Here is a 22,828-nt window from a genome sequence, read left to right on the forward strand (position 1 = left end):
CTATATAGGGATGGCCGGTTCGCTCACTTGGGAGAGTGTGGTGCTGATAACACCAAGGCCAAGGGTTCCGATTCCTATATAGGGATGGCCGGTTCGCTCACTTGGGAGAGGGTGGTGCTGACAACACCAAGTCAAGGGTTAAGATCCCCTTACCGGTCATCTTTAAAAATAAATAAATAAATAAATAAATAAATAAATAAAATGCCATTATAAAATTATCTTTATATATGCAACTGTGTAGATTTTATGTTAATTTTTTATTTAAATAACTTTGAAGTATGGAAATGAGTCATTATCTTGATTAATATGCATTCAAAGTGAAGCCTTGAATTAAGGAAAATGCTCCAATAATGTCCTGAATTGTTTCAGGTCGCAACCAATCTTGATGACATATGTCACTTTATGAATGGTACATTTTTTGGTGTTCAACAAAAGATTTTATTGAAAGAAAAAAGTCTCTGGGAAATAACTGTTGAATCACTTAGACATCTGACAGAAAAAGGACTTCTACAAAAAGACACTCTTTCTAAGTCCAAAGAAGAGCACCAATATAATTTTCATATTACAAAGTTGGGACGAGCTTCTTTTAAGGGTAAGAGTTTACCTACATTTCATTATTTATCTGAGGAAATGCATTGGAAAAAATGGAAATTAAATTGTTCTCTTACTTTAAATTAGATTTGTAATTTTATATTTATGACATTAATCTTATAAGCTGATAAACTACTTCAGCTTTCAAAAGCTGAAAAATGTTTTGAATTGTAAGTAATTAAAATACCGTAGTCTACTGTGTTGGGAAATTTCAAAAAATAAAAATAAATAAAATACTGCAGAAATATATAGAGAAAAAAATGTCTTCCCTCCTTCATACTCCCTTGCTGGGCAACCAGCAACCACACAAATCTTATATCCACCAAGAATAACAATTTGGTTTATATCTTTCCAGACCTTTTCTGTACATTTTATTTCAATGCATAATAATACACACATATTATTTTGTGGGTTTTTATTTGGGCAGCTGGCCAGTACAGGGCTCAAATTGTATATAGTTTTAAGTTTTTGTTCTTAAACAAATAATCATTTATGTTGTTCTAAAACCGCTTTTTTTTTTCCTAATATAGTATCTTAGAGATTGTTCCATGACAGTGAATAAAGAGTTTTTCTCTTAATGGCTACATCATAATTTACTTAATAAAAAATAATATGTCTATTAGAATAATCTTGAGTTCTTAGTATTTTTTTTTTTAAGGAAAGTCCCATACTCCTGTCTCATTTCCATTCTCTCAGACATCACCACTGTTCACAGTTTGATGTATATATCCTAAATATTTTTATATATATGTATACATATATTTACACATATTTACACAGTTTATTTTTAAATAGGATTATGATGTATTTTTTTGCAACTTGCTTTTCTCATTTATAAAATATCATGAATACCTTAACAGAGCAATCCCTTTAAATCTACCTCATTTTTCTTTTAATACTGTAGTCATCCATAGTATGAATGTACCATTTATTTAACCATCCCCTATTGATGGACATTTGCGTTGTTTCTGGTTTTTCTAAGTATAAACAAGGCTGTATGAACATCTCTGTTTACGTATTTTTGGATATGTATGGAAATGTTTCTGTGGATCAGAGTCCCAAAAGTAGAATAGTTGAATCAGAAGATGTGTACTTATTAAATGTTGATGGATGCTATCAAAATGATCTTCAAAATAGTTATGTAATAAGAGATTAGATATGGGTCTGTCAGCACCGCACTCTACCTATATCTCTCACCATGTACTAAAATCAACTCAAAATGGATCAAGGATTTAAATATATACCCCTAAACAATAAAACTTATTAAAGAAAACATAGGAGAAACCCTTCAGCAAATAGGGCTGGGCACAGACTTCATGAATATGACCCCAAAAGCACGGGCAACCAAAGGAAAAATAAACAAATGGGACTATATCAAACTAAAAAGCTTCTGCACAGCAAAAGAAACAATTAACAGAGCTAAAAGACAACCAACAGAATGGGAGAAAATATTTGCAAAATACACATCCGACAAAGGACTAATATCCAGAATATATAAAGAACTCAAACAACTTTACAAGAAAAAAACAAGCAACCCAATCAAAAAATGGGCAAAAGAGCTAAGCAGGCATTTCTCTAAAGAAGATATACAAAAGGCCAACAGTCATATGAAAAAATGCTCAACATCACTCAGCATCCGGGAAATGCAAATCAAAACCACACTGAGATACCATCTCACCCCAGTTAGGATGGCAAAAATCCAAAAGACACTGAAAGATAAATGCTGGCGTGGATGCGGAGAAAAAGGAACTCTCTTACACTGTTGGTGGGAATGCACAATGGTGCAACCCCTATGGAAAATGGTTTGGAGGTTCCTCAAACAATTGCAGATAGATCTACCATATGACCCAGCTATCCCACTGCTGGGAATATATCCAAAGGAGGGGGGGGGGGGGGGGAAGAAGATATAACAACTATACTTTCATGAAGTTGTTACAACAAGCAAACGGAAAGGACATTCTTGGGGGGGAGGGGAGAGAGGGAGGAGGGAGGGAGGTGTCGGTGATGGGCCATAATAATCATATACAGTGTATATTGACAAAATAAAAATAAATAAATAAATAAATAAATAAATAAATAAATAAATAAATAAATAAATAAATAAATAAATAAATAAATAAATAAATAAATAAATAAATAAATAAATAAATAAATAAATAAATAAATAAATAAATAAATAAATAAATAAATAAATAAATAAATAAATAAATAAATAAATAAATAAATAAATAAATAAATAAATAAATAAATAAATAAATAAATAAATAAATAAATAAATAAATAAATAAATAAATAAATAAATAAATAAATAAATAAATAAATAAATAAATAAATAAATAAATAAATAAATAAATAAAGAGATTAGATAGTAAGAGATTTTCAAAATTTTTTGCTATATTAGGTAACTTCTAAACAAGAGTTTATTTAAAATCACCTCTTTTCCCTCTTTGGTGATTATGAAAGACAGAGTATTTGTGTTTTTCTTTTAGGAACTATAGATTTAGCTTATTGTGACATTCTCTACAGAGACTTGAAGAAAGGTCTTGAAGGACTTGTGCTTGAAAGCCTTCTTCATTTAATCTACCTAACAACTCCCTATGATCTGGCTTTTCAGTGTGTCCCTGATTGGATGATATACTTCAGGCAGGTGAGAATATAAGATTTTTCAATTTAGGCTACTTAGCTTATTAATGATCATATGACTTCTGTCAAGTGATTATTCAGTTTTTTTGTCTACTAAAATATATCTGGGGCCGGCCCGGTGGCGCACTGCTACAGTGCGCCGCTTGGGAGCGCGGTGGCGCTCCCGCCGAGGGTTCGGATCCCACATACAGACCGGTTCCCGCTTACTGGCTGAGCGAGGTGCGGGCGCAACAGCGAGGGTTGCGATCCCGTTGCTGGTCCCGGTCCGGTACGGGCGCGACACTGAGGGTTGCGATCCGTTGCCGGTCACGAAAAAAAAGACAAAAAGGGAAAAAAAAAATTAAAATTAAAATAAAAAAATAAAATATATCTGGAATTGGGCCATTTGTCTTTCAGTTTTTAACAACAGTAAAATGACAATAGCATTTTTAGTTTGTTTAACCTAAATATTACTTTTCTGTTAAATATAAACATGTTCATTATCAAAAAAATAAAGGGGCAAAAAAGAAAAAAGGATAATCCCTGGTCCTATTCCCCCAAAGACAGTACTGTTATGATTTAGTGGCCACTGTATATTATAATGCCTAGAATGTAAAGAAAATAGTGAAAGCCACCTCTGATGATTAAAATTTAATTATGTGAAAGCTCTATCAGAGGCAAGCATAATAATACACCAAATCTAGTGATGTTAATACCTGATAAGGAATGTTTATTTTATAGCCAGTAGCAAAGTGGAACAGGCCCTACTTGTTATAAAACCAAGTGCTGGAGTACAGTGTATTATGATTTTACTGTAAACAGTATATAGCTTTTAATCACAGGAAATGAACTTTCTTTTTAATGTCATATTTTTAAATCATTAAGTTTTTTAGTGGTTCTATGTAATTCAGTTACTTTCAAAAACCTTTCCCTCTTCTCCCTCCCCCCAGCCATCTCTAGTATCAAGCATAATCACGTAGTCAATGGAAACCAGTGCTTGTGGCCATGTCTTTAAGTAATTCTACTGAAGTATGTTATAGTCTAATACATTTTTAAAACTTGTGATATTTGTAAATAAATTGATGATGTTTTTCTTATCCATTGATATCATGAAAATATGGCATGAAAAATACTAGACTGGGTGCAAATGACAGATTTTTAAAAGCTACAATTTGGTTTTTCTGTGTATTTACTCTTTTTCTATGTAGTTTAGCCAACTCAGTCCAGCAGAACAAAATGTAGCTGCTCTTCTTGGAGTCTCTGAAAGCTTTATTTGGAAGAAAGCATCAGGACAAGCTGTAAAGAAGGTATTGTAATAATTTTTTCTTCCTGAATAATAATCTAAGTTCATTCAACAAAATTAATACCATTATATCATGTCCTTTATTGATTTAATCTTTTTTTATCTTTTTTAGTCTTTTTGTTTCACATTTTTTCCTTTACTATAATTACCGTTTTGCTATTAATCTAAGCACCAAAAATGTATAATTTTTTTAAAAAGTATTTATTTCTGGGTGGTGTGATGGCCTTTTTTTTTTTTTTTTNCACACACACACACACACACACACACAAAAAAAAACCGGGGGGGTGGGGTGGGGAAGAAGATATAACAACTATACTTTCATGAAGTTGTTACAACAAGCAAACGGAAAGGACATTCTTGGGGGGGAGGGGAGAGAGGGAGGAGGGAGGGAGGTGTCGGTGATGGGCCATAATAATCATATACAGTGTATATTGACAAAATAAAAATAAATAAATAAATAAATAAATAAATAAAGAGATTAGATAGTAAGAGATTTTCAAAATTTTTTGCTATATTAGGTAACTTCTAAACAAGAGTTTATTTAAAATCACCTCTTTTCCCTCTTTGGTGATTATGAAAGCAGAGTATTTGTGTTTTTCTTTTAGGAACTATAGATTTAGCTTATTGTGACATTCTCTACAGAGACTTGAAGAAAGGTCTTGAAGGACTTGTGCTTGAAAGCCTTCTTCATTTAATCTACCTAACAACTCCCTATGATCTGGCTTTTCAGTGTGTCCCTGATTGGATGATATACTTCAGGCAGGTGAGAATATAAGATTTTTCAATTTAGGCTACTTAGCTTATTAATGATCATATGACTTCTGTCAAGTGATTATTCAGTTTTTTTGTCTACTAAAATATATCTGGGGCCGGCCCGGTGGCGCACTGCTACAGTGCGCCGCTTGGGAGCGCGGTGGCGCTCCCGCCAAGGGTTCGGATCCCACATACAGACCGGTTCCCGCTTACTGGCTGAGCGAGGTGCGGGCGCAACAGCGAGGGTTGCGATCCCGTTGCTGGTCCCGGTCCGGTACGGGCGCGACACTGAGGGTTGCGATCCGTTGCCGGTCACGAAAAAAAAGACAAAAAGGGAAAAAAAAAATTAAAATTAAAATAAAAAAATAAAATATATCTGGAATTGGGCCATTTGTCTTTCAGTTTTTAACAACAGTAAAATGACAATAGCATTTTTAGTTTGTTTAACCTAAATATTACTTTTCTGTTAAATATAAACATGTTCATTATCAAAAAAATAAAGGGGCAAAAAAGAAAAAAGGATAATCCCTGGTCCTATTCCCCCAAAGACAGTACTGTTATGATTTAGTGGCCACTGTATATTATAATGCCTAGAATGTAAAGAAAATAGTGAAAGCCACCTCTGATGATTAAAATTTAATTATGTGAAAGCTCTATCAGAGGCAAGCATAATAATACACCAAATCTAGTGATGTTAATACCTGATAAGGAATGTTTATTTTATAGCCAGTAGCAAAGTGGAACAGGCCCTACTTGTTATAAAACCAAGTGCTGGAGTACAGTGTATTATGATTTTACTGTAAACAGTATATAGCTTTTAATCACAGGAAATGAACTTTCTTTTTAATGTCATATTTTTAAATCATTAAGTTTTTTAGTGGTTCTATGTAATTCAGTTACTTTCAAAAACCTTTCCCTCTTCTCCCTCCCCCCAGCCATCTCTAGTATCAAGCATAATCACGTAGTCAATGGAAACCAGTGCTTGTGGCCATGTCTTTAAGTAATTCTACTGAAGTATGTTATAGTCTAATACATTTTTAAAACTTGTGATATTTGTAAATAAATTGATGATGTTTTTCTTATCCATTGATATCATGAAAATATGGCATGAAAAATACTAGACTGGGTGCAAATGACAGATTTTTAAAAGCTACAATTTGGTTTTTCTGTGTATTTACTCTTTTTCTATGTAGTTTAGCCAACTCAGTCCAGCAGAACAAAATGTAGCTGCTCTTCTTGGAGTCTCTGAAAGCTTTATTTGGAAGAAAGCATCAGGACAAGCTGTAAAGAAGGTATTGTAATAATTTTTTCTTCCTGAATAATAATCTAAGTTCATTCAACAAAATTAATACCATTATATCATGTCCTTTATTGATTTAATCTTTTTTTATCTTTTTTAGTCTTTTTGTTTCACATTTTTTCCTTTACTATAATTACCGTTTTGCTATTAATCTAAGCACCAAAAATGTATAATTTTTTTAAAAAGTATTTATTTCTGGGTGGTGTGATGGCCTTTTTTTTTTTTTTTTTACATCTTTGTGTCTCTGAAATGTTCTGTCATGCACATGTAAAGCTTTTATCATAAGAAAAGGTAAACCTTATTAATCTATTTTTCCTGGGCTACTTATGGCTTATATTATAAAAATTATAAAATATTTATAAATAGTTTTTATATTATATAATCCTGAAATAAGTTGTTGAAGGGAGAACATTTATTTTCCAGAAACTTGATTTTAGGCATTCTGCTTGGTATAAGAAATTCTAAGATAGGACACATCTTGGTTTTTGTTGTGTTGTTTTTGTCATCTTCAAAGAACTCCCAGGATAGTACTTGCAGTACATAAAGCATTTTAGAAGGTTGAAGTGAAAGAGCTAATTTTGTATGGTATCTTATATTTTAATGTTTTAAAATGTAGTCAACATTCATGAATACATATACTAACTTTAAGAGAAGTGGAAATAATTATTGGTAGCCATACCTTCAGGTCCCTTAAATTAATATCATTTTCCTCTACTGGCTAGCCTTAAAAAAGAATCATTTTCCTCCTCATGATACATACACTTTTTTCATTTTTAATTTTCCTTGGTAATCTAATTTACATTGAAACCTAATTTCCTTACCTGTCATTTTCCCCCTATATCTTTTAAATTTACATAGACAATACTGATTTTATTTTGAAAAATAGAAGATGGCGTTTACTTACATTTGGATTAAATGGTACAGCTGTCTCATGCATCACTGTATCATAAAATTTTAAATATCTGGGTAATACTTAAACATTCACATTATCACAAATTTTAGGTCTTTTACCTCAGAAATGACTGTGTTGATTAGACCTTCAAAATGTTGAATAAAAATACTTCTTAAACCTTTTGCATTAAACTCTAAATGTAAAATAAAAACAAAATCATACTAATTTGGGGAACTAATTACCAAATAATAAACATATACAAAATCTTATTAGAATACTGCATCTTTTAAAACTTGAATTCAGAATTTATTTTTGTTACATTTTGTGTAATAGTCAATGTTTCTTTTGCATGTGTGTGATTTATTTTTAGAAGTTTATTAATATATATATTTTTTTAACATTCAAAGATAATGTTGCAGAGCAGTGGTGGGGGAGGGGGAGAGGAGAAGGAGGAAGGAAATAAGGTGGGAGGAGGAGGAATGGGGGCCATGGTTGAGGCCCATGGCACCCCCAACAGTACTGCAGGGGAGATCAGGGAACTTCCAGCAGTGGCTTGGTCATTGCTAGGCTGGATGCAGATGTCAGGGGGGTGTGGCTGAAGCCCTTGGCACCCCCACCTCCCTGGCTGAGGAGACCAGGGGGCTTCCAGCAGTGGTTCGGTGGTTGTCGCTGGACTGGTTGCAGGTTCAGGGAAGTATGACCAAAGCCCTCGGTCCCCCACTGCCTGGGCTCAGGAGCCCAAGGCACTTCCTGCGGCAGCTCAGTGGTTGTCACTGGGCTGGTTGCAGGTGTTGAGGAGATATGGCTGAGGCCCGAAGTCCCCCACCACCCTGGCCTGGGAGCCTGGGGTGCTTTCTTCTGCAGCTCAGTGGTCATTGCTGGGCTGGCTCTGGGTGTTGGAAGGACAAGGCTTAGTCCCCCACCTCCCTGGTTTGGAAGACCGGGGCACTTCCTTTGGTGGCTCAGTGGTTGTCACTGGCTGGTTGCAGATATCAGGGGGCATGGCTGAGGACCCCGGCCCTCCCCCCTCCCTGGTTTGGAAGCCCAGGGGGCTTTCATTCCTTCTAGGTTTTATAGGTGTTTTTTGGTGATGTGAGACCTTTACTAGTTAATATCAAAACTTTTTTTCTGGTTTGTGGGTATTTTGTTTTTTCTTTCAGTTCCGTGTTGGCTTATTTGCAGTTCCCACCACTTAAACTCTGCATTGGAACTACTTTGTGGTCCTTTGCTTATTTCTAAAATGGGGGAACTTCCTGTGGGGACCAGTATTTGAGCCCTATGGTTGAGCTAAATTGCTGCTTTGCTGCTGATTCCCTGGGGAAGGCTTTTTGTGCAGCTCGGGTTTTGTTGACATTGTATGTACTTCGGGGTCTTGTGAATTCCGATACACGAGAGTTGTGTGGAAACTCTGGTCTGGGCCTGAGACTTTTCAGCAAGCTTCATCCCCTGCAGATCTGTATTCCCCACCAGGGTCCGCTAAGTGGTCCTGTGCTAGTTGGAGGGCAGATCCACTGTCCATGCTGTGCTCCAGTGTTCCCCCAGTGGGCCCGTCTCCCCCACCACCCATGCTCCAAACACTTCCCATAGGATAGGTCATGCGCAGGTCCCTCATGTGATGACTCACTGGCCTCTGAGTGGCTCCTTTTTTTCAGTTGTTGTGGCTCCTCGCTTCTGTGTGGGTCCACAGGAACCCTTTTAGTGGTCTTGCTGGACTGAGGGCCACCAAGGCCCTCTTTTCACCTGTCGCCTCCAAGCAACTTCATACAAAGGGGACAGCTGCAGCTTTTGTCAGCTCTTGCTCCATGCGCTGACCAGCTCCAGACTTGAAGTGGTCAGGATTCAGAATGGTGGAAGCTGTCCTTTCTTTTCTTATTATGGCTTTTCCTGCCTTCATGAACTCCATAGGTCTCTCTTCCCCTTCCCCTGAGCTCTAGCAGCCCCAGCTTGGCTGTCGTCCCTTTTTTTTTTTTTTTTTAAAGATGACCGGTAAGGGGATCTTAACCCTTGACTTGGTGTTGTCAGCACCACGCTCAGCCAGTGAGCGAACCGGCCATCCCTATGTGGGATCCGAACCCGGGGCCTTGGTGTTATCAGCACCGCACTCTCCCGAGTGAGCCACGGGCCGGCCCTGTCGTCCCTTTTTAATAGTTGTAAATTGGTTGATTTGTGGGAGAGAGTGATGCTGGGGACCGTCTATTCTGCCATCTTCACCAGAAGCCTCAATAATGTTTCTTAAATATTTAGAATAGTATTGGTATGAATTTATCTTAATTACAAATTGTATTAGTCTGTTTCTATTGCTTATAACAAAATACACAGAACTGGGTATTTTATAAAGAAAACTAAATTTATTTCTTACAGTTTCAGAGGCTGGGAAATCCACAGTCTAGGGAACAAATCTGGTGAGCGTCTTCTTTGGTGGTGACACTGCAAGATAGCGGAAGCAAAGATAGAGGAACACTCTCCCATGGTGCTCTCCTTTTAAAGCCATGCCCCAACCACCGTTATTACTCCATTCACTAAGGCATGATCCTACAATCTAATCACCTCTTCAAGACCCCACCTTTCAATTACCATAATAGGATTTCCCACCCTCTTAATATTGTCACAGTGGGGACCAAGCCTCGAACACATTAAATTTGGGGGGACACAGTTCAATCCACTGCACAAATAGATTAGTTACTAGTTTAATGTTTTGGAAATATGATTTGGAGCTCTAGAGAGCATGATATTTACATAAAATTAATTGATTTCTCCACATTGAAAAAGGACCCCCCTTTTTTAAAACATTTCTTCCAAAAGATCTTGAAATTAGCATGAAGCATCTTATCTTGCCTTTTAATAATTATATCATTTTTCTTGGCTTAGGAAATACATTCTAAGCAAAACCTGCATTAACTCAATTTATAGTTAATAATAAAGGTGCACTAAAATAGGGAAATTAAAAAGCTGTCTTTTTCTACTTGCTATTCAACTATCATGCTTTTTCAGCTTAATGCTTTTAAAAAGAGTGATCCAATATCAATGTGCAGAATCTGTAACTTATACAACCTTCAATATGTCACCCCAGGTTCTCATCTCAAACATTCTGTTACTGTAGTAGAGGATATAGTTTTACATTTTATATCTACTTCTTCTCTTTCAAGTTCATTCTTTTTTTCTCCTCATTTTAAGTGTGAGCTAATTTCTAAGTTAGCTTTGTACTAGCTATGAAATACTTTATGCAAAATATAGTCACTAGTCACCACAGGCAAAAAAGTAGATACGCAGAATAGAAATTGTCAACTACAAGAAGTATTTTTCTATCTCAGTCTTTTAACTTTGGAATCACTAATTATTTATCATGACCATGTAGATATTACAGAATGTAACTTTTATTCTTAGTTTACAATATAGACAAGCTTATTAACATATTTATCTAAAATGCATTTGTCTAATTTATAATCATAATCACACACATATACAATTTATTAATACCACAGTAAAAGTAAAGATCTCCCCAGCTCCCTCCTTCTCTGTAATCATTTCCTAGTGCTGCCATAACAAATTGCATTAAACTAGGTGGCTTAAAACAACAAAAATTCATTCTCTCACAGTTCAGGAGTCCAGAGGTCCAAAATCAAGGTATCAGCTGCCTTGGTTCCTTCAGGAGTCTGAGGAAGAAACCATCCCGTGCCTCTCTCCTAGCTTCTGGTGGTTGCCAGCAATCCTTGACATTTCTTGGCTTGTAGACGCATCACTCCAATTCCAGCCTCCATCCTCACATTGCCTTCTTCTCTGTGTATCTTTATGCCCTCTCTTTCTCTTTTAAGAACACCAGTCATTGAATTTAGGGCTCACTGTAAATCCAAGATGATTTCACCTAGAGGTCCTTACCTAATTACATCTGCAGAGATCCTATTTCCAAATAAGGTCACATTCACAAGTAACAGGGCTTAGGATTTGAACATTTTTTTGGTGGGGGGGCACAGTTCAAATCACTATACTCCCTATAGGAGGAAGTTTAATTTAAATTGGAAACAATTTGGCATATCTCTTTTTTATAGTTGGAAAAGTGATCATTGAATTAATCTAAAGTATGTATGTTAGAAATCAGTTTTGTTTTTATGGAATCATTCTATTCTTGCTCTCCTGTGATACAGCTTATCTTTTTACTTTTTGATCAATTGAATGTAACATATATTTTTAGCAGTTCTAGTATATAAATGTATTTGATTGTGTCTTTCTAGAAGGTGGACAAGGACGTTGTCAACAGACTATACCTTTCTTTTGTTCTTTATACTTTGCTCAAAGAGACCAACATTTGGAGTGTGTCTGAAAAGTTTAATCTGCCTCGAGGATATATCCAAAGTCTTCTCACTGGAGCTGCCTCATTCTCAGCTTGTGTGTTACACTTCTGTGAGGTAATTCCATTAAATATATGATATATACTTTGTGCATATTCTTGTTTGAACTGTTACTAAACTCATAAACCAGTTAGTATGTCAGGATTTTTTCATTGTTGACTTATTCTATTGTTTCAAAGCATTCAAGATTTATTTAAGGTATATCTTTGTTTTTGTCTGCTTTGTTTTATGGTTATGATAAAGATATAAAAATTACTGAACTGAATCAATTAAAATACATAATGAATAAGTAGAAAGTGTCTAGTTATCCCTACTTTTCAAACCACCATTAGTAGTTTCAGTTTTGTGGAATTCTTAAAAACAACCTTTCTCCAATGATGTAGATTCCATATGAATGTTTTTCTTATTAGTGATAAATGTGCTTGGTTAATAAGTTACCAGTATCCAACAGCTACCATGTGACTACTTAGTACCATATTTTCTTGATTACCACAGTATTGTGATTTATCATATTTGCTTCCAGTGTGAGGCAGCTAGCTACTTTAGGTTTCTACATCAAATGTTTATTTCATAAAACAATTCAAGAAGAAAACTTTTATATTTTGGCCATATGCATTTGCAATAGATTTGTTTATTTTAACACTTTTTTTTTTTTGTATTTTGTCAATATACAATGTGGTTGATTATTATGACCCATCACCGAAACCTCCCTCCCTCCTCCCTCTCCCCCCTCCCACCCAAGAATGTCCTTTCCGTTTGCTTGTTGTAACACCTTCAAAGAAATTGTAGTTGTTATATCTTCTTCCCCACCCACCCCCCAGTTTTTTGTTTTTTGGTTTTGTGTGTGTGTGTGTGTGTGTGTGAGTGAATTTATTTGTAACACTTTATTTTTTAAAAGCCTTTGGAATTTCCTCAACATAGGAAAGCTTACCAGGCTTTTCTACCCAGATAATTTTTTTGATTGATTTATACTGTAAGCTATTTTTGTTGCATTTAAATTTCTTCTTGTTGGGTGGCATAATAATCCTTTCTACGTTGTTTCCATACTCAATTTTTAAAAATTTTTTCTCATGAATTCTATTTTCTAAATTTAAAATTTACTTCATTTTTTTTCGTCTTAAACCTCCATATTCTGTGTAAGTATATGGCAATTAATTCTATCATATGTGCTAATGAAGGGAGTAAATAATCCAAATATACCTGGCTTTCGATTGAGTGATAATTATTTTAGCGAATATACCTTTTAAATATTTTACTTAATGCTGATTTTTAAAAGTTAGCTTACATTCTCTGAGCACATACTAGTTAAGCAATAGACAAAAATTAAACTAGCCTAAAATACAAATAAAATGTATTTTCTTAAGTGTTCTATGTTTTTGTTCTTCATATTTAAAGACGTTCTCCCTGATACTCTTTCCCTTTGTTTTATTTAGGACTATCAGAACTTTTGAGCCTTATGTTCAAGTAAAAGAATCTATATGTAGAACCTGAAAACAACTATAATTTGATGGCTGATCCTAAGAAAAACTTAGTTGACAACTTGTGCTCTCATTAATGTATTTTTAATATTTTAAAGTGATTTTTCCTTTTAAAAAGTTATATAAATGGTATAAAATAGTATACAGTAATATTAGTTAAGTCATATTAGTTAAGATGCTTTTAATGACACGTAACAGAAAAATCTCACAGACGTTTAAACAATAAGGAACAATGATTATCTTAAGTAACAAGAAAGCCAGAACTAAGGCAGTTCCAGGGTTGATTGATTCAGTAGTTCTGTTCAAGGTTTTCTTTTCTTCTTTTATTCTGAAATCTTTCCGTCTCTATTACATTGACTACTTTCTTTTTTTTTTTTTTCTTTTTTTGGCAGCTGGCTGGTAAGGGTATCCAAACATTGACTATTTTCTTAATGGTCACAAGATGGCTAGCTAATGCTGTTCCATGCATCACATACTTTCACAATGATACCCAAAAGCTAGAAAAGGACCCTTTTTTAAAATTTAAAAAAAAAAAAAAAAACTATAGAAAGTTTCAAACATATAAAAGAAGACAAAATAGTATGATGAACTCCCATTTACCTACCCAGCTTTGATAATTACTGATTTGTGGCTTCCGGTATTTTTATTTTTTTAATGCTGCATTGAATATCATCTTGCTTTTGAATCTTTCCGTACTTAATATTTTGTCTTTGGGATAATTTCCCATATCTAGGAATTATTTTTAGTCGCTTGGGAAAGAAAGACTGCATTCACTTCCTGATGTTTTGATAAAAATGAATAGAACTCTCTTATTGACTTATTTTTCAATGTTCAATCTTTTTCCTCATCTCAAACAAGTTATCAAATCCCTCAGGGTCTCCACCATGTTTCCTCATAATAATTTTTTTTTTTGTCTTTTTCCGTGTCCGGCAACGGATCGCAACCCTCAGTGTTGCCCCCGTACCGGACCTGGACCGGCAACGGGACCGCAACCCTCAGTGTTGCTCCCATGCCTCGCTCAGCCAGTGAGCGGCCGGTCTGTATGTGTGATCCGAACCCTCGGTGGGAGCGCTGCTGCGCTTCCCAAGCGGCGCACTGTAGCAGTGCGCCACCGGGCCGGCCCCCTCATAATAATTTTGCTTGGAATAATCTTTCATCTCTGGCTTAACTCAAGTTCCATAACTTACATAAGGGAACATGCTTTCTGAGTCCACTACCACACAAACTCAACTTCGAAATAACTTACAAAAATTTAATTTTATATATTTTTTTGTGTTTTGCAGGAGCTTGAGGAATTTTGGGTTTATAGAGCCCTTTTGGTAGAACTTACCAAGAAGCTGACTTACTGTGTAAAGGCAGAGCTAATCCCTCTCATGGAAGTGACTGGAGTTTTAGAGGTCAGTAGCTTTACAGTTTCCTGACCAAGATTACTTTAACTAATGGAAAAGTCAGGTTTTACTGTTTTTTGAAGTCTTTCTACAGGGCAAGTGATAGCAGGAAATTTATTGCTCATTTGTTATAGGAGTCCTTTTTTAAAAAAAAAATAAATTGGTGCCATGACCTCCCAGAAATTCATTGTTAATTGGGAAGCATAACTAATAGAAAATCTCAGTTGTGAGAAAAATAATAGTAGGGGTGGGGGTGGATTTCCCCAAGTACATGCGCGCTACCACTTGTCTTTAGCATCTCTTCCTTCCTCCACCCCAGTGAAGAATTTCCTTCTGTCAGCTTGGACTCAGTGCCTGTTTCAAGTAGTGGTGTTAGCAAGGGTCATTTCCATTTTTTAAGAGAACGAGAAGAAAGTGTCCTCAATTGGTTCTCAGCTTTCTAGTTTCAGCCAAACCTACAGTTCAGTTTATTCTTTATCATTCATTTCTTGAATCCGAGAAGTTCTACTTAGGAAACATAAATGCACGCACGCACGCACACACACACACACACTCCCACACACACCAGTGTTCTACCCTGAGTAGATGATGAGAGCATTTTAAGAATGTTGGACTAGAACATTTTGCTTGTGGATATGAAATAATGACACTGACCTATGTGCGTTAATGGGTTTCTCATTTCTGATGGCAGCACACATTAATTGACTTGAGTGGCACAGAAAGCAATATTGCAGTCAGACTGGAACCAAATGCATCTTTTAAAATTCCTCAGGATTCTGATGTGTTATCTCTTCATATATACTTTGTTATCTTAGTTTATTTCTGTCTCTTGCCTGTGAAATTTTTTCTCTTCATTAAGACTCTTAATTTTTTTTTTTTCCTAATCCCAAATTCTTATCCTACTGATTTTCCTAACATTTTTCAGGGTCGAGCAAAACAGTTGTACAATGCAGGTTACAAAAGTCTAGTGCATTTAGCTAATGCAAATCCTGAAGTGCTAATAAGGACAATTGATCATTTATCAAGACACCAGGCCAAGAAGATTGTTTCATCAGCAAAGGTAAGCAAACAAATATTTTTTTTTCCTTTTTTTTTGCCTTTTTTACTGACCGGTATGGGATTGTAACCCTCGGTGTTGCGCCCGCGCCGCGCTCAGCCAGTGAGCGGGAACCAGTCACCACATGGGATCCGAACCCTCGGCGGGAGCGCCGCTGCGCTCCCAAGCAGCGCACTCTCCAGTGCGCCACCGGGCCAGCCCAAACAAATAATTTTTTTTTTAAAAAAGATGACCGGTTAGGGGATCTCAACCCTTGGCTTGGTGTTTTCAGCACCATGCTCAGCCAGTGAGCAAACCGGCCATCCCTATATAGGATCCGAACCCGTGGCCTTGGTGTTATCAGCACCGCACTCTACCGAGTGAGCCACAGGCCGGCCCTCCAAACAAATAATTTTTTAACTTTTATGTTTTGTAATGTTATCACCTTATACTTTAGATATCAGAACAAAAACATGTAATATCACATAAGTTTATTTCTGTGGACACAAAAGTACATATTCACAATTTGTGAATAAAAATAATGCATCTGTTATGACACAAGGCCTGCTGAAAAGAGAAAAAGACCTCCTAAGAAACAAAGACAGTTTTAAGGTTCATTGAAGTACAGGGAAGTCATTGAGCTCTGCCTTCCCACACCCTCTTCAAAAAGTTCTTTCCTCAGCATCCCCAACATCTGGTCTCCACATTTGAACACCATCATTGACAAGGAGCTTACAGCCTCAAAAATTTGGTTGTTCTATTCTTGGATGCTCTTAAGTATTACAAAAATGAGGCTAAATTTTGTCTTGAAATTTCTGTCATTGCATCATTGTACTACCCTCTGGAACTAGTGTATTTTTTCATTCATATGGTAGTTTTTCTACCAGACGAATATTCTGAAATTGCTTGCCTACTTCTAAACTTCATTGCTACACTCTTGTCATATATAGACAGAATTAGCTAAGAAGTAAATTTCCATCTTTCTTTTTTGAATGGTGTTCACATTGCAATTACCTTAATTGATCTTTACAATTCTGTCAGGTGGACAGTGTGAAAGTTATCTTCAATTTATTGATGAAACCACTAAGACTTACCTTTTCCCATTAGATTAGTAGTTCTTAGAGTTGGTAGGGATAAAGTTATAGCTGTTTCCATTGTTGTAGTACCTAGCACAGTACTCAGCCTCTAGTATATATTTAGTAAATATTTGAATAAATAAATAAATGAGACTTAAATCAAGTGAATAACCCAAGGAAATAATCAGTAAGTGGAAGAGCCAAGACTATAGAGTTAGACTGTATATTTTTAAGGATACAAACGGAGCTGCAATAACAGTGGCCAAAATAAGTGACTTTAAATTAGAAAAGTTTATTAGACAAGTTCAAACATAGCTGATATGGGGAATCAGTGGTGTATCCAGGGACCCATACTTCTGTCTTATTTGCTCAGCCATTCTCAATACAGGGCTTCCGTCCTTACAGACTAAGATACATGGTCTGGTTCTCACCATCTCTACTTTCCAGACTACTTAAAACAGTAAAGATATTCCCTGCAGTATTTTGAGTAAAGGTGTGGCTTAAATATTGCCAATAAGAGAGCAAGTAAGGAAACCAGTTAGGATTATACTGAGGTTATTCATTTTTTTTACCTGAAGTGACACAACAATTATGTGTATCGTTTTTAGTACATCATACCAGGAACCACATGATGTCAGTTTGTCCCATTATTGATGTTAACTTTTATCATCTGGTTTAGGAAGTAGTTTCTGCCAGTTTCTTCACTCTAAAGTTATTATTTTGCCCTTCGTAATTAGTATTTGGGTAGTAGATACTTTGAGACTGTGGTGGATATCCTATTCTTTATTAAACTTTCATATACTCATTTTAGCATTCACTGGTGATTTTTGCCTCAGTTATTTCTATGATATTTATCAAATGATGATTTTCTAACTTCATTATTCCTTCTACATTTATTTATTGGCGTTTTACTATGAGGCAAAGCGTTTCCTTCTCCATTTATTTATTTATTAAATTTATTTATATCAGTATGAACTTATGGGTTCATACTTATTTAATATATTATAATCCATTAATATAATTACTTATTTTGGTGCTCAAAAGGCCTCAATTTGACTAGGAGCCCCTGCAGGCTGTTTCCTATGTCTTTTCGACCTGTACTCATCATTCTTGAAGTATTTTCTTACTTTCTGGCTGTATCTATCAGGTTCTAATCATTAGGAGACAGAAACCACCCAGTAATTTAAACAGGAAAGTTTATTATAAAGAATTAGTAACCAGTAATGGGTTGATCTCTATGGGATCAACAGAACTTTAAAAAATATGGGAAGGAATACATTTGAGATATGGTCCATCTCACACCCCACACCACCCCCAGTGGATGGGATTCAGACTTTATTGGAGAGGGTAAAGCTGTGATCCATTGGATACCAGATAAGTTCACAATGATGCTGCAGCCAAGGCTGGCAAGCAGAAACTACCCACTGGAGTGCAACGAAACTGTCAGAAAGCTGCCTGGAGTGTGCTGTTGAACTTGCTTGGAAGCCAGCTCTAGTGCCTGTGAAACTGGCTAGGAATCTGTCCGTAGGGTAACTCACTGGAATGAGCACCACTGTCTTTCCAGCTTATTGACCAAGCACTGCAGGAACAAAGAAAAAGACATACCAAAACCAGTAAGAAGAATCCTTTCCTCCTATAGTCCTTCTAGAGCCCTCTATTGACAAAGCTTAACCTGGCAAAGGAGAAAATGTTTATAGGATTTAGCTTTATTATCTCCAACAGGACAATGAAGGATGGATTTGGAGCTGAGAAGCAATAAAACTAATATCTGGCATTGTGGCACAAAAAGATGTTCCAGGTTCAGCTTGCATTTTTCTTGCCTTGCAGTGGTATTTAGAAACCAAGTTTTAGGGGCTAGGTATGCACATTGCTACGGAGTTCTTTTTTTTTTTTTTTTAATTGAAACATAATTGATTATACATATTTATGGGGTACAGAGTTGACTGTCAGTATTTGTGTGCAATATGTGATAATCAAATCACTATTGTTAGCATGTTCATCATTACAAATCATTATTATTCTTTGTGTACGTTTTCCATTAGGGAATTACCATTGCTTCTAGGTTCTCTCAGCAGACAAAGCTCACGTATGTCTGTATAATTTTCTATATTTGTGTGTAAATTATTAAAGGCCATGAGCTCATACTGGTAACTCCAATTCTGGTTTGTCTCAGGTACATATTGCTGGATAACAAAGTTTTACTCCAACTTACTAGCTTAAAACAGTTATTGTACTCATGTTTTTATAGATTAGGAATTCTGAAAGGTTTAGCTGGGTGGTTCTCATTGGGAGTTTCATACAATTGCAGTCAGGTTGACTGGAGCTATAGTCATCTGAAGGCCAACTGGGCTGGATGTCCAAAATGGCTCATTCATATGGTTGGCAGTTGGTAATTGGCTGTTCACTATGGCTTTCCACTAGAACAACTACATATGGCCTTTCCATGTGACTTGGGTCTCCAGTGGTATAGCAACTACGTTTTGAGAGGGAATGTTCAGAGAGTGAGCATTTCAAGAGATCAAAACAGAAAATGCAGGAAATCTTCTGAACTAACCTCAGAAGTTATGCAGTGTCATTGCCACTGCATAATCTTGGTTACTGGAGAGTTATTAAGACCTGTATTGAAGGGAAAGGGAATTAGAACCCAACTTCTACATGGGAGAAGTGTCAAATAATTTGTAGTCATCTTTAATGTCTGCCCTCTGGTCACAAATTATTTACATTTCTCCCACATGCAAAATATACACTCATCCCAAAAGACTTTTTCCTTATGACATCAGACTCAGGTCCAGTATTTCTTCTTTTTTTTTTTTTTTAAAGATGACCGGTATGGGGATCTTAACCCTTGACCTGGTGTTGTCAGCACCACACTCTCCCAAGTGAGCCACAGGCCGGCCCCCAGTATTTCTTCCAAATCAAGCAAAGGTGTGGGTGATACACTGTGAGTACAGTTTCATAAGTATAGCTCCTCTCAGTGTGAAGACCTATGAACTAAAGAGACTACATACAATGGTGAAACCAGAGGTAGGAGAACCATAGTATACTCCCATTCAAAAAGAGAGAAAACGAGTGGTACATAGCAGCATTTCTGAAATTCAGCCAGGCATATGTGGCCAGTTCCTTAATGAAGACCCAGTTCTTCTCCCTGAAAATGATTCTTCTGGCTAGGGGTTCCTTCATCTGATCCATTCTTCCTTTTCCATAAGCAATGGCTCATGTTTGCAGCTAGGTAGCTCTCTCTGTCTGCTTCCTATCTGTTGAAGGTCAAAACTTCAAAAGCTCTTTATAGTTTGTACCATCTCTGTCTGTATTTATTCAACATGGTATAATTTCTTTTAAAACATTGTGATTTCTTTTTTTTGTTGTTTTTTTCGTGACTGGTAAGGGGATCACAACCCTTGGTGTGGTGTCACCCGCACCGCGCTCAGCCAGTGAGCGCACCGGCCATTCCTATATAGGATCCAAACCGCAGCGGGAGCGTTGCTGCGCTCCCAGCGCCGCACACTCCCGAGTGCGCCACGGGGCCGGCCCAAAACATTGTGATTTCTTATTTATCTATTTATAATCTCCATATAGGTTGGCTTTTTTACAGCATGGTTGTTGGGATCTGACACAGATCATTCAATGACCTTGGAATCACTGTTGGAAAAAACCAAGAAACCAAGGCAGAAACTACAAGACTTCTTTCAACTGAGCCCTGTCATGCAGCATCATTTTTTCTGCATTCTATTTGTTATAAGTGGATCACTCAGGCCAGCACAGATTAAAGAGTAGGAGAATTAGATCCCATCTTTCAATGGAAGTGTCAAAGAATTTCCAATCATATTTAATTTGCCACCTACCCCATACGGCAGGACTTGTTAACAGTCTTCCTCCTTTTCATATTTTTAGTTTTCTTCTCCAACAGTGAGAAGCCTGGCTCCTGTTTTCCTCAATTGTAGAATACAATGAAAGTAATTTCAGAATTGTTAGATTATACTACTGTGAAAAGACTAACTAGAGTTCAGTATTTATTTACAGCTCTTTTTGTCTTTAGTCTGAGAAAATATAGTTGAAATGTTGCTTGGTGTTTTGGGGGGTGCTTTTTTTAAAAATCTGCTTCAGAGTGGCTTTTATTCATTTGAAACACAGATACTGTTTGTATTCCATTTTAGTTACCCACCCCCGCCCCTTAGGGATTTTTTTTTTCTTTTTTAGTTTGTAAAATATTAAATATTAACCTGTTTTTTTAATATTCCAATTTAAATAGTATTACTAAGATTTATCTTTATTTTATTTTACTTCTGTAAGTTTGCTTGAATTGCAGTTTTAAATATTAGTTTTGATCCAATAGGTTTTTCTTATTTATCAATTCCAATTGTATTTATGTTGGATTTTCTTTACCCATCTCCCATTTTTTTTTTTTTTTCCTTTTTATCTTTTTTACTGACCGGTAACGGGATCGCAACCCTCGGTGTTGTGCCCACACCGCGCTCAGCCAGTGAGCGGGAACCGGTCTCCACATGGGATCCAAACCCTCGGCGGGAGCGCCACCACACTCCCAAGCGGCGCACTCTCCAGTGCGCCACCGGGCCGGCCCCCCATCTTCCATTTTAATCTCTCTGATCCTTTCTACATCTTTCTTTATCTCATTTTTATTGTCTTCATTGTTTTCCTGCTTTTTTTGTTGTTGTTCAGTAAACCTACTTAGGTTTTTATTCAAGTCTGCTCTTCTGTGGGTACCCAGTTATTTAGTTATAGTTGTTAGTTTTTATTTCTGATATGATCTTGCCTTTTTCTTCTATTTCTTTCCTGAGATCAGTCAACCTTTGTGTCATATATACTGGTTTTTGATCATTTCTGTTTTTAATTCTTAAACCTCTTATTTGGGGTATATTTCCCACTCTACCCCCTAATGTCTCCAATTTTTTATTTGAGAACATTTATTTCAGTTTGGAGTGACATGTTACAGTCCTTCTGCTTCATGGTTTGCTTTCAGGTAGAGAAATTTTTATGAGCTGAAGAGCTTTGATTCTCATTTCTGTTTTCTTTTTGTATAGTAGCTTTGTATAGATAACAACTACTTAATGCCTCTGCATTTCTTGGACAGTGTGGCCATGTGGAATGGTTTATGAGAATCCCAGTTCAAGAGTGTTCTCTTTTGTCAAAGTAGCAAAGTATGTTTTTTTCTAATGGATGGCTTGGAGTGGGAGGGGAGTGTACAGAGGGTTTGTGTCCTTTGATTTTTTAAATTTCTTTTTGTCCTAGAGGATTATAAATTTTTCCCTTGTTTTCTTTTCTCCTCACTGCTCAGCTTCCAAAGGGCACCTCCCTCAAAAGCATTGCCTTTCCAAGACTGCCTTCTACAATCCCACACACATTTTAGGTCCCTTCCTATAAACAATGCTTTAATCTACCAAGATTCTTTTTTCAGTATTTTTATATTTGGGTAGCCTTTCTCTCTCTAGAGATGATTTTATTTAATCTTAGACCCTATGTTTTCCTCTTATCTTGTCCATGTAGTATTTTCTCAACCTTACCTTGATCTCAGCAAACAGAGTAGGAGTTCAAGAAATTGCTTCTGGTAGAAATTGGTAGATTTTTTTAAATTATAAGTAATTTGAGACTGATGGTGTTCTCTGTATTCTAGTATTGCTGACACATGGGTTTTGTGTCGTTTCCTTATTGTTATTGTTGATCTGTATAGTTTTTAGAGGGCGTGTTGGGAGATTTGTTTTACATGGTCACCATTACCTCAACTACTGGAAAGCTTACCTAATTACATTTTCATCTCTTTTATATAATGCTGTGTAATGCTATGCTTTATCAAATTGGTAGAAAGTGTTTTTATTTTTTTCCCTTTCACTCTGTTTCATACATTTTTTTTCCCTCTATGTGATTTCACTAAACTTTTTTATTATAAAAACTTTATAATAGAGGGCCGGCCCGGTGGCGCACTGCTACAGTGCGCCTCTTGGGAGCGCGATGGCGCTCCCGCCGAGGGTTCGGATCCCACATACAGACCGGTTCCCGCTCACTGGCTGAGCGAGGTGTGGGAGCAACA

General features: G+C 36.3%; 1 protein-coding gene across 1 annotated transcript in view; it reads left to right on the forward strand.

The window, feature by feature from the left end:
- The window catches only part of HELQ (helicase, POLQ-like), a 49,332-nt gene that overhangs the window by 25,109 nt on the left and 1,395 nt on the right, over window positions 1-22,828 (forward strand). The window contains exons 12-17 of the mRNA XM_008568797.1: window positions 370-592; window positions 3,081-3,238; window positions 4,422-4,520; window positions 11,691-11,864; window positions 14,569-14,682; window positions 15,599-15,733. Of these exons, the coding sequence (XP_008567019.1) occupies window positions 370-592; window positions 3,081-3,238; window positions 4,422-4,520; window positions 11,691-11,864; window positions 14,569-14,682; window positions 15,599-15,733 (903 nt within the window). The remainder of the gene's footprint in view (window positions 1-369; window positions 593-3,080; window positions 3,239-4,421; window positions 4,521-11,690; window positions 11,865-14,568; window positions 14,683-15,598; window positions 15,734-22,828) is intronic.

Source organism: Galeopterus variegatus, unplaced genomic scaffold, assembly GCF_000696425.1.
Source record: "Galeopterus variegatus unplaced genomic scaffold, G_variegatus-3.0.2 Scaffold443, whole genome shotgun sequence".
NCBI lineage: Eukaryota > Metazoa > Chordata > Mammalia > Dermoptera > Cynocephalidae > Galeopterus > Galeopterus variegatus.